We start from the raw sequence: 15,681 nt of genomic DNA on the forward strand, positions 1-15,681 counted from the left end.
AAGTACCTCACTGTTTGAAAACGTTTTCTCCCAGCTGAACATAACCCTGATTGATCTGTCCATATAGCTGAATGGGTAAAACAATAACCTGAAGTACACTGGAGAAACATTGATTTCCTTCTCCTGCCCTTCGCCCATACAAACCTCACTGCAGAACCGCCCTGACTCTCTCCAGCCATTCATTCAGTCATTTATTTATAGAGAGGAAGCCATTCTCTGCAGTCTGCACTCCGTCCAACTTCAGCCTCACCCCAGCCAATCAATTAGCCCTCAACGCTTCATTGATTGGCCACTAAATCAAACTCCCATGGAGTCAAGGGAGTAGAGCCAGCCAATCAAAACTATGCAAGGGCTGAACACCACATCTACAAAGGTCTATAGGGACAGCTGGGTGAAGCGGAGTCAGTTCTCATTCTTTTTTATTGGCCAATGAAATGAAACCACTTCACCTGCGTTACTGTAGATATTGCTTGGGTAAAAAAAAAATATATATATATATTTTTTTTTAAATCACCAAACATATTTGTATTGCCTTTTACTTATTGAATTTGTTTGCTGTTTTGTATGTATTTGTTAAGTTGCCAATGAATTACCCTTCGGACACAAAAACTATTTGGGGCGGCAGGGTAGCCTAGTGGTTAGAGCGTTGGACTAGTAACAAATCTGTCGTTCTGCCCCTGAACAGGCAGTTAACCCACTGTTCCTCGGCCGTCATTGAAAATAAGAATTTGTTCTTAACTGACTTGCCTGGTTAAATAAAGGTTAAACAAATAATAATAATGTTTTATTGAATTGAAAAGCAATGTTGATGATTGGCTGTTGAAGGAGCCGTCTCCAACCATAGTGATCTAGTCCCCAGAAACATATTTGAATAATGGTATGGTGGACACTGACAGGGTGAGAGAAGGGGTGGGAGGGACACCGTCACCCACCTGTGTGGAGCACCTGGTTGAGCAGGCTCTTGACGAGGGAGGGGGTGACGTGGAGGTCAGAGAAGAGCAGGGAGAGACCAGAGTATCCCACCTCCCTCAGCTTCAGCCTCTGCTTGTTCTTCTCATAGACACGGTCGCAGCGCAGCATGCGGTCAAACATCTGGACTCTCACACACGGCAAAGACCATTCAATTATGTTACATGAGCAGCATTCAATGTCTGAAAGAGAAGGGTCTTGGATACTACCTAGTGAAAGTACTGACTCATCTGCACAACATAACCTACTCCACATTTTCAAAGTAAAATTATTATTATTTCTAGGCCAGTAAGTTCTCCATGTCCAACACAAATTCGGAAGTCGTCAAAACCACAACACACTTGAACCTTCCCGTGTGTGTTGGTACGTGTGAGGTCCCTCACCTTGAAGACGAGCTCTCGGAGGCGGTCTGAGTGTTTGGTGTTGAGCAGCAGGGCGTAGCAGGAGTCGGCCGCCCCCGGCTCAAACAGAAGCAGGAAAAGCTGGTCCCTGGCAGCACTGGTCTGGAGCAGACTGAGCAGCAACTCTATCACTCCACAGAGCTAGAGGGACACACACACACACACTTGGTTAGCAACTCCACCACGGCGCGCGCGCACACACACACACACTTGGTTAGCAACTCCACCAAGGCGCACGCACGCACACACACGGTTAGCAACTCCACCAAGGCGCGCGCACGCACACACACACACACACACACACACACACACACACACACACACACACACACACACACACACACACACACACACACACACACACACACACACACACACACACACACACACACACACACACACACACACACACACACACACACACACACACACACACACACACGGTTAGCAACTCCACCAAGACGCACACACACACGGATTGAATTAAGTGGAGAGAGCAAGTAAATGACGAGTGTGGTTTCAGGGACTGAACAGCCTAATAATGGGTCGGATGGAGAGAAGACAAACTGTGGAGGATGAACACTTGACATTGAGCTTATGTCACATGCCATGATGTCACAGGCCGTGTATAGAAACCTGTGTGAGAGGATGAGACAAACAGGAAAAAGAGCTGGAGAAAAGGAGGGAGAGAGGAAGGACACGGACACACAGGAAACAGATCCTCATTGAATGCCAGGCGTATAAATCCTGTGTGAAGTGAGTGGATGGGAAGCTGGGCCTTGAGAGACAGAGGCCTGCCGCAGTCAGTTAAACAGAGCAGCCAGCTGAAGGCTATTAGGGGGGGAAGCTTTCTTCCAGAGGCCTAGGTAACCAGCAGACCAGAGACCAGGGCTGTCCTTAGTGTAGCCGCAGGCTGGAAACACACAGCCTCAACACTGTGCCAGGCACAGAGCAGCCAGCTGAAGGCTATTAGGGGGGGAAGCTTTCTTCCAGAGGCCTAGGTAACCAGCAGACCAGAGACCAGGGCTGTCCTTAGTGTAGCCGCAGGCTGGAAACACACAGCCTCAACACTGTGCCAGGCACAGAGCAGCCAGCTGAAGGCTATTAGGGGGGGAAGCTTTCTTCCAGAGGCCTAGGTAACCAGCAGACCAGAGACCAGGGCTGTCCTTCGTGTAGCCGCAGGCTGGAAACACACAGCCTCAACACTGTGCCAGGCACAGAGCAGCCAGCTGAAGGCTATTAGGGGGGGAAGCTTTCTTCCAGAGGCCTAGGTAACCAGCAGACCAGAGACCAGGGCTGTCCTTCGTGTAGCCGCAGGCTGGAAACACACAGCCTCAACACTGTGCCAGGCACAGAGCAGCCAGCTGAAGGCTATTAGGGGGGGAAGCTTTCTTCCAGAGGCCTAGGTAACCAGCAGACCAGAGACCAGGGCTGTCCTTCGTGTAGCCGCAGGCTGGAAACACACAGCCTCAACACTGTGCCAGGCACAGAGCAGCCAGCTGAAGGCTATTAGGGGGGGAAGCTTTCTTCCAGAGGCCTAGGTAACCAGCAGGCCAGAGACCAGGGCTGTCCTTCGTGTAGCCGCAGGCTGGAAACACACAGCCTCAACACTGTGCCAGGCACAGAGCAGCCAGCTGAAGGCTATTAGGGGGGGAAGCTTTCTTTCAGAGGCCTAGGTAACCAGCAGACCAGAGACCAGGGCTGTCCTTCGTGTAGCCGCAGGCTGGAAACATACAGCCTCAACACTGTGCCAGGCACAGAGCAGCCAGCTGAAGGCTATTAGGGGGGGAAGCTTTCTTCCAGAGGCCTAGGTAACCAGCAGACCAGAGACCAGGGCTGTCCTTAGTGTAGCCGCAGGCTGGAAACACACAGCCTCAACACTGTGCCAGGCACAGAGCAGCCAGCTGAAGGCTATTAGGGGGGGAAGCTTTCTTCCAGAGGCCTAGGTAACCAGCAGGCCAGAGACCAGGGCTGTCCTTAGTGTAGCCGCAGGCTGGAAACACACAGCCTCAACACTGTGCCAGGCACAGAGCAGCCAGCTGAAGGCTATTAGGGGGGGAAGCTTTCTTCCAGAGGCCTAGGTAACCAGCAGGCCAGAGACCAGGGCTGTCCTTAGTGTAGCCGCAGGCTGGAAACACACAGCCTCAACACTGTGCCAGGCACAGAGCAGGCAGCTGTTCCCTCATAGGCACCACAGCAATTGTCCTCATAGGATTTCTCAGTGATATTCCAGTACATGGATATTGAAGATAACTTGGGCTTATTCAGAGAGGGTCAATAAGTGAGAGAGGTTGAATTGCACTCAGTCTTCCACATCGGGTAATAGCCAGTCTATCAACCATCTCGTCTTCAATGTTACTCATATGGAGTGGAGTCCTCTACTACAGGACATCTGCTTTATCCATGTTAATCCATGATACGATGCAGGGCTTCATTAGTGTTAATATTGCAACAGAGACAAAGATTCTGACAAGTCATGGACCCGTCATCTGTCCGTTCCTCCCTTCCATCCATCCCTCACCTGTTCCTCGTCTCCGATGGCGGCAATGTATCCCAGAATGCTGTGCATCTCCTCCTGGGTCATACCCTTGCTGATGTAATACTTCAGGAGGCCGCAGAGGGACGATCGGATGGTCTGATTGTCGTCTTCACTAATATCTCCCTCCCTGCTGACACTCTTACTGACAGATTTAGAATAATTTATTTAAAAAAAAACATATGTTTATAACATAAATATTATTTTATGAGAAATCAAGTTGACTGTAGAACTTGTACAGTTATTACAATACATACATCTCATGTAACAGATGGAGCTAGAGTAGGACAATTATGAATCATGAGTAAAAACCAGAAGCTGAGCATTCTGGGAGATTGAGTCCCACCCGTAGTAAAGGCGAATGGTGTCCAGTAGAAATTGAACTCCGTATTTCTTCCGGAACTGCTTCCTGTTTTCTTTGATGACGGTGGACATGTACTGGATGTGACCTTCATCACCACGAGAAAGATTGACAAGAGTCACACACACAGGGATGGATAAGTTACATTCTAAATGTAATCCATTAGTTACCTGCCCAAAAATGGAATCAGTAACAGAACTTATGGATTACCCAAACTAACTTAATTTGATTTCTGTCAGTTACTTTTGGATTAGGTTCCCCTTAAGATGCATTACGCCGCGTTCACATTCCAGTCGGAACTAGGAAACTCTGAAATTTCCGATTTGCTAACTGGTTGAAGTAATGCACGTGCCACGTTCAACCAGTTAGGAAGTCCGAAACTTCAGAGTTCCGATTAGCACAATGGAATAAACTTCAACTTGTGCCTGGATTTGTAACCAATCACACTCTCATATCGACTAACACGTGAACCCCCCCCCCCCCACACACAGACCCATGGTCCCAGGTGCTCACCGATGCGCAGGGGGAAGTCTCCCAGGTTCCAGATGCTGAAGTTGAACAGAAGGTGTGTGTGGAGCTGCTGCAGCAGCTGCTGGTTCTTTTCGTAGGTAACCTGCTCCACCAGGAGCTGAGCCGACACCAAGACACTCACATCCACCAGACTGGCAGGCAGCTACACAGAGAGAAATACACACACGCCAAGAGAGAGAATCAATAAGAGAGGAGAGAGTAGAGAGAATAACAGACAAAGAGAGCGAGAGAGAATGACAGAAAGAGAGAGTGGAAAGAGATTGAGAGAGCACAGGCAAGAGAGAGAAAGAATAGACCGAGAGAATGAAAGAGCCAGAGAGAGTTGATAAGGGCGCCGGAGGGGAAGGCCGCCATTTTACGGGCTCCTAACCAACTGTGATATTTTGTGTTATTTTTATCATTGGTCGCAACTTATTTTGTACAAATGTTGCTGGTTCTGTCTCTTATGACCAAAAATAGCTTCTGGATATCAGAACAGTAATTACTGACCACGAACTGGACGAAGATTATTTATTTAAATGAGTCTGACGTGAAGGACATAGAGCTTCTCCGAGACCAGGCCCAAATCCACGTCATTCGCGTGAAAATAATACGGAAATACAGGGGACGGAGATCGGAGTGCCTTGTGAGAGTCGTTGGCGAGTGGGTAACCCGCCTCAAACATCCGTTCTATTGGACAACGTGCAATCACTGGACAATAAACCGGATGACCTCCGCACGAGACTATCCTACCAACGGGACATTACATACTGTATTATCTTATGTTTCACCGAGTCGTGGCTAAACGACGACACGGATAATATTCAGTTGGCTGGGTTTCCCTTGCATCGGCAGGACAGAACAGCTACGTCTGGTAAGATGAGGGGTGGGGGTGTGTCTATTTGTCAATAACAGCTGGTGCGCAATGTCTAATATTAAGGAGGTCTTGAGGCATTGCTCGCCTGAGGTAGAATACTTCATGATAAACTGTAGACCACACCATCTACCAAGAGAGTTTATCTATATTTTTAGTAGCAGTCCATTTACCACCACAAACTGATGCTGGCACTAAGACCACATTCACAGAGCTGTATAAGGCCTTAAGCAAACAAGAAAATACTCATCCTAGTGGGCGGGACTTTAATGCAGGCAAACTTAAATCCATGTTACCTCATTTCTACCAGCATGTCACAAAACACTATACGACCACCTTTACTCCACACACCGAGACGCATACAAAGCTCCCCCTCACCATCTATTTGGCACATCTGATCATTATTCTTACAAGCAAAAACTAAAGCAGGGAGTATCAGATACTTGCTGAATACGGAAGTGGCCAGATGACGCGGTTGCTACGCTACAGGACTGTTTTGCAGCACAGACTGGAATATGTTTCAGGATTCATCCAATGGCATTGAGAGTATACCACCTGTCACCAGCTTCATCAATAAGTGCATCGACGACGCCCCCCCCCCCTCCTCACAGTGACCGTACGTACAGTGAGGGAACAAAGTATTTGATCCCCTGCTGATTTTGTACGTTTGCCCACTGACAAAGAAATGATCAGTCTATAATGGTAGGTTTATTTGAACAGTGAGAGACAGAATTTAAAAAATCCAGAAAAACACATGTCAAAAGTGTTATAAATTGATTTGCATCTACTCTCTCTCGTCGTCATCTACTCTCTCTCGTCGTCATCTACTCTCTCTCGTCGTCATCTACTCTCTCTCGTCGTCATCTACTCTCTCTCGTCGTCATCTACTCTCTCTCGTCGTCATCTACTCTCTCTCGTCGTCATCTACTCTCTCTCGTCGTCATCTACTCTCTCTCGTCGTCATCTACTCTCTCTCGTCGTCATCTACTCTCTCTCGTCGTCATCTACTCTCTCTCGTCGTCATCTACTCTCTCTCGTCGTCATCTACTCTCTCTCGTCGTCATCTACTCTCTCTCGTCGTCATCTACTCTCTCGTCGTCATCTACTCTCTCATCGTCATCTACTCTCTCATCGTCATCTACTCTCTCTCTCTTGGTCTGACGCTCGTCAGATGTGGCAGGGCTTGCAAACCTTTACGGACTACAAAGGGAAACACAGCCGCGAGCTGCCCAGTGACTCGAGTCTACCAGACAATGCTTTTTATGCTCGCTTCGAGGCAAGCAACACTGAAGCATGCATGAGAGCACCAGCTGTTCCGGACGACTGTGGGATCACGCTCCTCGTAGCCAATGTGAGCAAGACCTTTAAATAGTTCAACATTCACAAGGCCGCAGGCCCAGACAGATTACCAGGACGTGTACTCAGAGCATGCGCGCACCAACTGGCAAGTGTCTTCACTGACATTTTCAACCTCTCCCTGACCGAATCTGTAATACCTACATGTTTCAAGCAGACCACCCTAGTCCCTGTGCCCAAGGATGCAAGGTATACTGCCTAAATGATTACCGCCTGTGGCACTCACGTCTGTAGCCATGAAGTGCTTTGAAAGGCTGGTCATGGCTCACATCAACACCATTATTACCAGAAACCATAGACCCACTCCAATTTGCATACCGCCCCAACAGATCCACAGATGATGCAATCTCAATCGCAGTCCAACACTGCCCTTTCCCACCTGGACAAAAGGAACACTTATGTGAGAATGCTGTTCATTGACTACAGCTCAGCGTTCAACACCCTAGTGCCCTCAAAGCTCATCACTAAGCTAAGGACCCCGGGACTGAACACCTCCCTCTGCAACAATTAAGCAAATTGCAACCTGGACCATTTACATTGAAAACCCCCCCCGCCCACTACTGCTACTCACTGTTTATTATCTATGCATAGTCACTTTACTACCATCTACACTAATGAAGAGAACGAAGGAGCCAGAGGGAGAGAGAGACAGGCAGACAAAGAAAGTGTTAACACAGTATCTAAACCTTCTGCATCAGTCCCCCCAGGGTGGCGACTCCATGGGAGTGCAGCAGGCTCTCCTGGTTGATGGGGTGACGCTGCAGGAAGTGCTTCAGCACCAGCAGGAACGTGGCAACCAGGTTCTTCTCCAGACGCGCCTCTGAAACACACAGTGAGTTCAGTTCAATAACTGTAATGCTTGTATTATCACCTAAAGCTAAACATGTTTTGTGTTGGGGACTCACCCGAGGACCTGTTGGAGGGCAGGATGACCCAGTCCCCGTCCCCGGGGGAGGTGGCCGCGTCAGGGGTGGGGCTGATGAACTCTGACCCCGTGGGGTCGGCAGCGGTGTGGTTCTCAGGGGTCAGCAGGGTGAGTTGTTCCAGGATGGGAAAGAGGACAGGTAGACCTCCCACGCAGTTGATCATATCCTGAACACAGGAGTGTGAATCAGAAAGGGGAAAATTAACCAGAGGCTGAATCAGAAAGGGGAAATAATCAGAGACGGCCTTGAATATAATTTTGCCCTGTAACCATCCCCCAAGACAACACCCTATTGCCTGGTCGGGATTGGAACCAGCAATCTTGCAGCTACTGATTGACTTATGTAACCTCTACACTACATACCACCCATCAACCATCCAATCAAATATTCAACAATAAACTTAGGAGAATATGTTGTCGTTGCTAAATCGTACCTTGATGTCCCAGTTGACAACCTTGTTCCCAGTCAGACGTCCATGGAGGAGGTTGGGGGACAGGTCCAAACAGATGGGGTTCCGACAAGCCTGTAGGAACCAGGAGACATATTTCTGCCTGTCACAACTGACAAGTCATTAACATCCATGACCGTAATAATAAAGCATGGGCGTGGAGTAATGAGGTAAATGATTGACAGTAGCCTAGTCCAATCACCTTGGGGGAGTAGTGCAGCAGAAGTTTAGATGTGAGGTCACCGAGCTCCGCCTCTTGGGTCTTGAAAGGAGAAATGCAGTTTGGCCCTGAGAAGAGAAGGAAACCAACCAAAGATAAGATGACTATAACCCTGTCCCTGGCCGTGTTCCAATGCTCATCAAATGCATCCTTCCTTCCTTTGAAGACATCGCTGTTCTGACAACATCTGATTGACGAGACTCCAACAGAAATGAAGAGGTGTGAAAAATATGGTGGAGACTTTCTCAGCCAATGATCACATCAATCTAATGCCTGTAAAAGCATGAAGAGGGGTCAACGGATGCACACTTCAGGCAGAGAATCAATGGAGAGAGTCCATAGGCTTCAATAATCCAATCCCGATCAGATTATCGTGATTATCGAGATTATCTCAAGGAAGGGAGGAAGGAACGTTCAGGGATGCATTTTAAACCTAACTGCATTTCCCTGGTTCCTCGCGTCCTCTCTCGTCGCCTCCTCCTCAAAACCCATTGGATGAGAACATCAGAGGTCCCTCCCTTCTGACCTTTTCATCCAGTGGGTTGAAACAGAGGCGAGAAGAGAGGATGCGAGTAATCAAAGAAATGCTATTTAGATTCTCCCCATCTCTCTCACCGAGGCTGCAGAGGGCCTTGACGTGGTTGGGCTGCAGTGCTTCGTGGAACACCATGACGTTACCCAGTTGGCCCTGCAGGGAGGTGGGGCTGCCCCACTCGCTGTCCTGCGTCCCCGCAGAGATCAACTTGGTGACCGACTCAGGCTTGCCCCCCAGGAGGCTCCCCCAGCCCTGGGTCGACAGGATGCCCCCCAGGGAGGAGCGGGCGGAAGGGGGCGCCCCGGAGAAGGGGGGGTCTGGGATTTGGGAGGGGGGTGGCGTGGTGGTCCGATGGCCCGCTGAGCCGATGCAGCAGGAGGTGAAAGGCTGAGGGGGCAAAAACACAGTCAGGGAACTGAATATGAGCTCACGGGCAAAAACATACACACAAATGTATATAAACAACACGCGCGCGCACACAATGTAACTCTCACCTCTGTCATGGTCGGGTACTTGAGTGGTGCTGACAGTTTCTGCTGTCCATCTACATAGATGTAAACTAGGCTCTGTCCAAATGGCCTCTTCCCCGGTACATGGACTACACCTATACTGTGCTGTGGGCAGAACACACACAGGACTCAATCTCCCACAATTCACCCTGTCGGCAGCCAGCCATACAGACCATGGAGATATATCCATTCTAGTGGTCTATGTTTAATTCTATGACACAGTCAAGCCTACAGAAAAGTGATGTCACTCACCCAGAGTGAGTCACAGAAAGAGTAGTCTGGTAGGATCACTGTCATGTACTCCTTCTTGGTGCACACGGCAACCACCAGTACCCCTGCTGAACTGATGAAGGCCTCCAAGCCCGTTCCTCCCGGGGTGAAGAAACTACAGAGGAACAGACAACAGAGCACGTTACACACTATTAACCTGTCTCTCCCAATCCTCCTGTCTCTCCCTCCCTCGACCACCATCTCTACCTCATCCACCTCCATCCATCCATCCCACTACCATCCCTCCCTCGACCACCATCTCTACCTCATCCACCTCAATCCATCCATCCCTCTACCATCCCTCCCTCGACCACCATCTCTACCTCATCCACCTCAATCCATCCATCCCTCTACCATCCCTCCCCCTCGACCACCATCTCTACCTCATCCACCTCAATCCATCCATCCCTCTACCATCCCTCCCTCGACCACCATCTCTACCTCATCCACCTCAATCCATCCATCCCTCTACCATCCCTCCCTCGACCACCATCTCTACCTCATCCACCTCAATCCATCCATCCCTCTACCATCCCTCCCTCGACCACCATCTCTACCTCATCCACCTCCCTCCCTCCCTCCCTCCCTCCCTCCCTCTCCCTAGATCACGCAACCCTCCGTCTCTCACCCTCAGTCTCACTCACCCTCCTCCCCTCACCTGTACAGCTGCTTCCTCTTGTCCCCCTTGCCGGGCAGTCCCTGCTGGTCCTGGTCCAATGAGAGCCAGGCCAGGAAGCTGAAGGCGGGGCCCGGCCAGCGCATCACCATTGGCACGGCGATGCCAGCCATGCTGGGCGACAGATCAAAGTACTGCATGGCGCTCTCCAGACCCTGCTTCCGCACCATGCCCAGGACCGCCCTCAACACCGGGCCCACGTACGGGTGAGGCTGCCCGGGCTCCAGCGGCCTCAGAAGCCTGAGTAACTGGAGGAGCTCACCGCCGCTCAGCGACTGGCTCCCCAGCGACCCTAGCAAACTGACAAGGCTTTCTGCGCACGCCCGGTGCAGGCGAGCGTGGTGCCCAAGGGTGGCGAGGAGCCGCACGGCCATGGCGGCGTTGACGCAGGTGGCGCGCGTCTGTCGGTTGATGCAGCAGAGGCGGCGGAGCCAGTCAGCAGTGAACACCTGCAGCTCAGCAGAGTCCATCTCTGGGAGCCACTGGATGAGGAGGAGCAGGGGCTCCACGTTACTGATGCCCAGGATACCCACCGAGCTGTGTTCACCCTCCACAGCCTGAGGGAGGGGAGGGCGGGGAAGGAGAGAGGGACAGTGGGCAGACATCACACATAGTGGGTAAGTGCACAGATATACAGGGGGTTTAATGTCCCAAATGCAACCCTATTCTCCATGTAGAGTGATGCTCCTGTGACTATGAGCCACAAGACAATATTCCCATAATCAGTGTATAGATAGTAGAAGGCTTGTTATTGCATTTTGGTTTCAGGCCTTAAATTTAAAAAGCAATATGCCTTGTGTTACAGTGGCATTAATAGTTAGTGTAAAATCCAGTCAAAAGTAGTCTACTATGGGAAATAGGTTGTACTTTAATATGAGAAGAACTCCAGTGACAGAGGGAATCTCTCACCATATTCATCAGTTCCTTCAGCAGGTGTCTGGAGGGCTGGCCCAGGGAGACCAGAACCTCAAACAGGTGAGTGTAGCCAATCCGCTCCTTGAACACCTCCTGTAGGGGCGGGACTAAACTGTTAGCAATACTGTTTGTGTGGATCAGTCTATATATATATGGATATGTTGGAAGGGTTTTGTGTGTGTGGTTCACCTTTGCAGCAGGCGACTTGTGCATCACCGTCGTCAGGGCTTTGATGGTTGCCACGGCGAGAGAGTCCAGTCGCCCTTGAAACACCTGAGACGATATCAGACCTGTCAATCTTTCTCCTGAGCCAATCCCCATTTCCTTAACCTCTCAGGGGGGTGTGTGCAGTATTGTATGTGAGTGAAACTAGCCCCTTTATATCCCTGCCTTCATGCAAACAAAATGAATGATTAAGGTTTTTATGACTTATCAAATCATAATTTAATGATCATCATTCTCCGATTATAACATTGACATCATGCTTAATGATACCTCACTCCACTCGCGGGAATAAAAGGAGGCTGTTGGTGTGTGTGTGTGTGTGTGTGTGTGTGTGTGTGTGTGTGTGTGTGTGTGTGTGTGTGTGTGTGTGTGTGTGTGTGTGTGTGTGTGTGTGTGTGTGTGTGTGTGTGTGTGTGTGTGTGTGTGTGTGTAATCACTGCAGAGGTTTAGTGTCTGATTATTCGTGGACAGAAGCTGCAGCGTAAGTGCTCATTGCTCGTATTGCCCTTGATATAAAGAGGAAACAGACACGTCAGGCCTTTCTGCTCCAGACAACACCAGGAAAAATGGCAATTTCCCGTCAAGAGTCATTGTCTCACTAACATCATAGTACTCTCTGGAGAAGGAAGCTCTGAGGGCTCACCAAAACACAATATTTTAAGAATATATATTCCTTTCTCCTTCACACAGAGGAACACCAACACACACGGAGGAGCAACGCTTCCTCCTGTCGACAAACACACTGGCTCAAAGTAGCCTCACACACACCCACACACATCCTCTGTCCAGCTCTGCCCTTCTCCAAATCATTATTTTCTCTCCCTTTAACGGAGTGTACAACATTCAGTGTGTCTCGGACCGGCTGGAGAGGATCTGTCCGTGGTGAAAGAAAATAAACAGAAAATAAAACCCACAGAAATATATATCTCAGACAGATGTTCAGACCACCTCGGCCATGGACGTCCATCAAGGCACTAGCCACGGTCTCCATGGTAACACAAGACAGATGAGGTGACAGCATTCCATTTGGAAACCCACATGACGCCAGCAGAGAAAACCAACAGGGAGGGAGGGAGGGGAAGATGTCATAAGGGAGGAAACAGAAGAGGGTAGAAGAACGACACGAGGAAAAGGAAAATGAATGAATGATGGGTAGCAACAAGAGAGAACAAGAGACCACTCCACGACAGGACAACTAGCTGATCAGTTCTTCTCGTTGTACTGTAGCTTTGCTCTGTAAACCAACAGTCTACTCTAAGTCTTCACTGCGTCATGGTGGTTTTACTGTGTCATGGGGGTTTTAATGCGTCATGGGGGTTTTACTGAGTCATGGGGGTTTTAACTAACGCGTCATGGGGGTTTTACTGCGTCATGGGGGTTTTAATGCTTCATGGGGGTTTTAACGTGTCATGGGGGTTTTACCGCGTCATGGGGGTTTTAACTAACGCATCATGGGGGTTTTAACGCGTCATGGGGGTTTTAACTAACGCATCATGGGGGTTTTACTGAGTCATGGGGGTTTTAACTAACGCATCATGGGGGTTTTAACGCGTCATGGGGGTTTTAACTAACGCATCATGGGGGTTTTACTGAGTCATGGGGGTTTTAACTAACGCATCATGGGGGTTTTAACTAACGCGTCATGGGGGTTTTAACTAACGCATCATGGGGGTTTTACTGAGTCATGGGGGTTTTAACTAACGCATCATGGGGGTTTTAACTAACGCGTCATGGGGGTTTTAACTAACGCGTCATGGGGGTTTTAATGTGTCATGGGGGTTTTACCGCGTCATGGGGGTTTTACCGCGTCATGGGGGTTTTAATTAACGCATCATGGGGGTTTTACTGAGTCATGGGGGTTTTACTGAGTCATGGGGGTTTTAACTAACGCATCATGGGGGTTTTACTGAGTCATGGGGGTTTTAACTAACGCGTCATGGGGGTTTTAACTAACGCGTCATGGGGGTTTTAATGTGTCATGGGGTTTTACCGCGTCATGGGGGTTTTAACGCGTCATGGGGGTTTTAACTAACGCATCATGGGGGTTTTAACGCATCATGGGGGTTTTAACGCGTCATGGGGGTTTTAACGCGTCATGGGGGTTTTAATGTGTCATGGGGGTTTTACTGCGTCATGGGGGTTTTAACGCGTCATGGGGGTTTTAACGCGTCATGGGGGTTTTAACGCGTCATGGGGGTTTTAACGCGTCATGGGGGTTTTAATGCGTCATGGGGGTTTTACTGCGTCATGGGGGTTTTACTGCGTCATGGGGGTTTTAACGAGTCATGGGGGTTTTAACGAGTCATGGGGGTTTTAACACGTCATGGGGGTTTTAACGAGTCATGGGGGTTTTAACGCGTCATGGGGGTTTTAATGTGTGCACTGACAGTTATTTGGTGGTTTTACTGCGTCATGGGGGTTTTAACGCGTCATGGGGGTTTTAATGCTTCATGGTGGGTTTAAGGCGTCATGGGGGTTTTAATGTGTGCACTGACAGTTATTTGGTGGTTTTAACGCGTCATGGGGGTTTTACTGCGTCATGGGGGTTTTAACGAGTCATGGGGGTTTTAACGAGTCATGGGGGTTTTAACGCGTCATGGGGGTTTTAACGCGTCATGGGGGTTTTAATGCTTCATGGTGGGTTTAAGGCGTCATGGGGGTTTTAATGTGTGCACTGACAGTTATTTGATGTTTCACAAACTCGGCAAAAAAAAAAAAAACGTCCCGTTTTCAGGACCCTGTCTTTCAAAGACAATTAGTAAAAATCCAAATAACTTCACAGATCTTCATTGTAAAGGGTTTAAACATCGTTTCCCATGCTTGTTCAATGAATCATAAACAATTAATGAACATGCACCTGTGGAAAGGTCGTTAAGACACTAACAGCTTAGAGACGGTAGGCAATTAAGAAAACACTAAAGAGGCCTTTCTACTGACTCTGAAAAACACCAAAAGAAAGATGCCTAGGGTCCCTGCTCATCTGCATGAACATACATTCTGTAGAAGTTACTTTGAAGTCATTTCAGACAAATGTTACGGTAAAGACTGCTTAATTGATTGAATTACAGCTTGATAGACTGCTTGATTGATTGAATGACAGATTGACAGCTTAATTTATTTGCAGTTTGATAGACATCTTAATTGATTTATTGCTTGATTGAGTAACTGCTTAATTTAGTAACTGCTTAATTTATTGAATGAGAGCTTGAGAGACAGCTTAATTTATTGATTGACTGCTTGATTGATTGATTGATTGTTTCTGACTACAGGGCAGCACAGATGTACATCTTGTCATGGAGTGGCCATCTTGACGGGGATGGCGGTGACGATAGCATGAGTGACGGTGGTGGCGTGAGTGACGGTGGTGACAGGGTGGCAGTATACCTGGGTGTCACTCTCTCCTGTCACTGTCAGTAACCTGTTGGTGAAATCTTTCTGGTCCTTCTCTGCTGTCGTGCACCTAGCATTAACCAGCTGCAGAGTTGAACCAACAACAGGACGTGGTGAGGGGGGGGCAGGGTGAGGGAGAGAGAAAAGAGTGGTGGATGGGGTTCAGAAGGTAAAGGTTGTGACTCAGAGGGGCTGGGTGGGGGGGGTTAGTGGTACCTAAGTGCTCCAGCACTAAGTGGGGAGGTAAAGTCATAACATGCACAGTGAGCCTGTGTTGAAAGGCTCACACACAGTGTAAGGTAACACTATGCTTCCTAGACAGAGTTACCTTGATACGCTGAGGAAAAACACACACAGTAAACAGTAGGCTAAGACACGCCCCCCCCCCCCAATCCTCATGTTAAACGTCCTTTGTGCCAGGGCTGAGCGAGACCATACCTTGCTGTTCTGTAGGAGGCGTGTCAGGTGCTCGAAGCAGTTGCTGTTGAGGAAGATGGCCTGCAGGACGGGACGGTCCGAACACAGGAACATATCCCTTATAGTGTCTGGAGGTCACAGAC

General features: G+C 49.1%; 1 protein-coding gene across 1 annotated transcript in view; it reads right to left on the reverse strand.

Moving 5' to 3' along the window:
* Positions 1–15,681, reverse strand: part of LOC124019582 (neurobeachin-like protein 1) — a gene marked incomplete at its 5' end in the record, with an annotated part of 63,856 nt that overhangs the window by 24,256 nt on the left and 23,919 nt on the right. Inside the window, 17 exon segments of the mRNA XM_046334968.1 lie at positions 933–1,092; positions 1,353–1,511; positions 3,892–4,051; positions 4,253–4,355; positions 4,781–4,940; positions 7,694–7,827; positions 7,913–8,099; positions 8,367–8,456; positions 8,584–8,669; positions 9,217–9,523; positions 9,631–9,750; positions 9,898–10,030; positions 10,574–11,148; positions 11,501–11,599; positions 11,696–11,779; positions 15,116–15,205; positions 15,560–15,666. Coding sequence (XP_046190924.1) covers positions 933–1,092; positions 1,353–1,511; positions 3,892–4,051; positions 4,253–4,355; positions 4,781–4,940; positions 7,694–7,827; positions 7,913–8,099; positions 8,367–8,456; positions 8,584–8,669; positions 9,217–9,523; positions 9,631–9,750; positions 9,898–10,030; positions 10,574–11,148; positions 11,501–11,599; positions 11,696–11,779; positions 15,116–15,205; positions 15,560–15,666 — 2,754 coding nt within the window.

Source organism: Oncorhynchus gorbuscha, unplaced genomic scaffold (assembly GCF_021184085.1).
Source record: "Oncorhynchus gorbuscha isolate QuinsamMale2020 ecotype Even-year unplaced genomic scaffold, OgorEven_v1.0 Un_scaffold_633, whole genome shotgun sequence".
Taxonomy (NCBI): domain Eukaryota; kingdom Metazoa; phylum Chordata; class Actinopteri; order Salmoniformes; family Salmonidae; genus Oncorhynchus; species Oncorhynchus gorbuscha.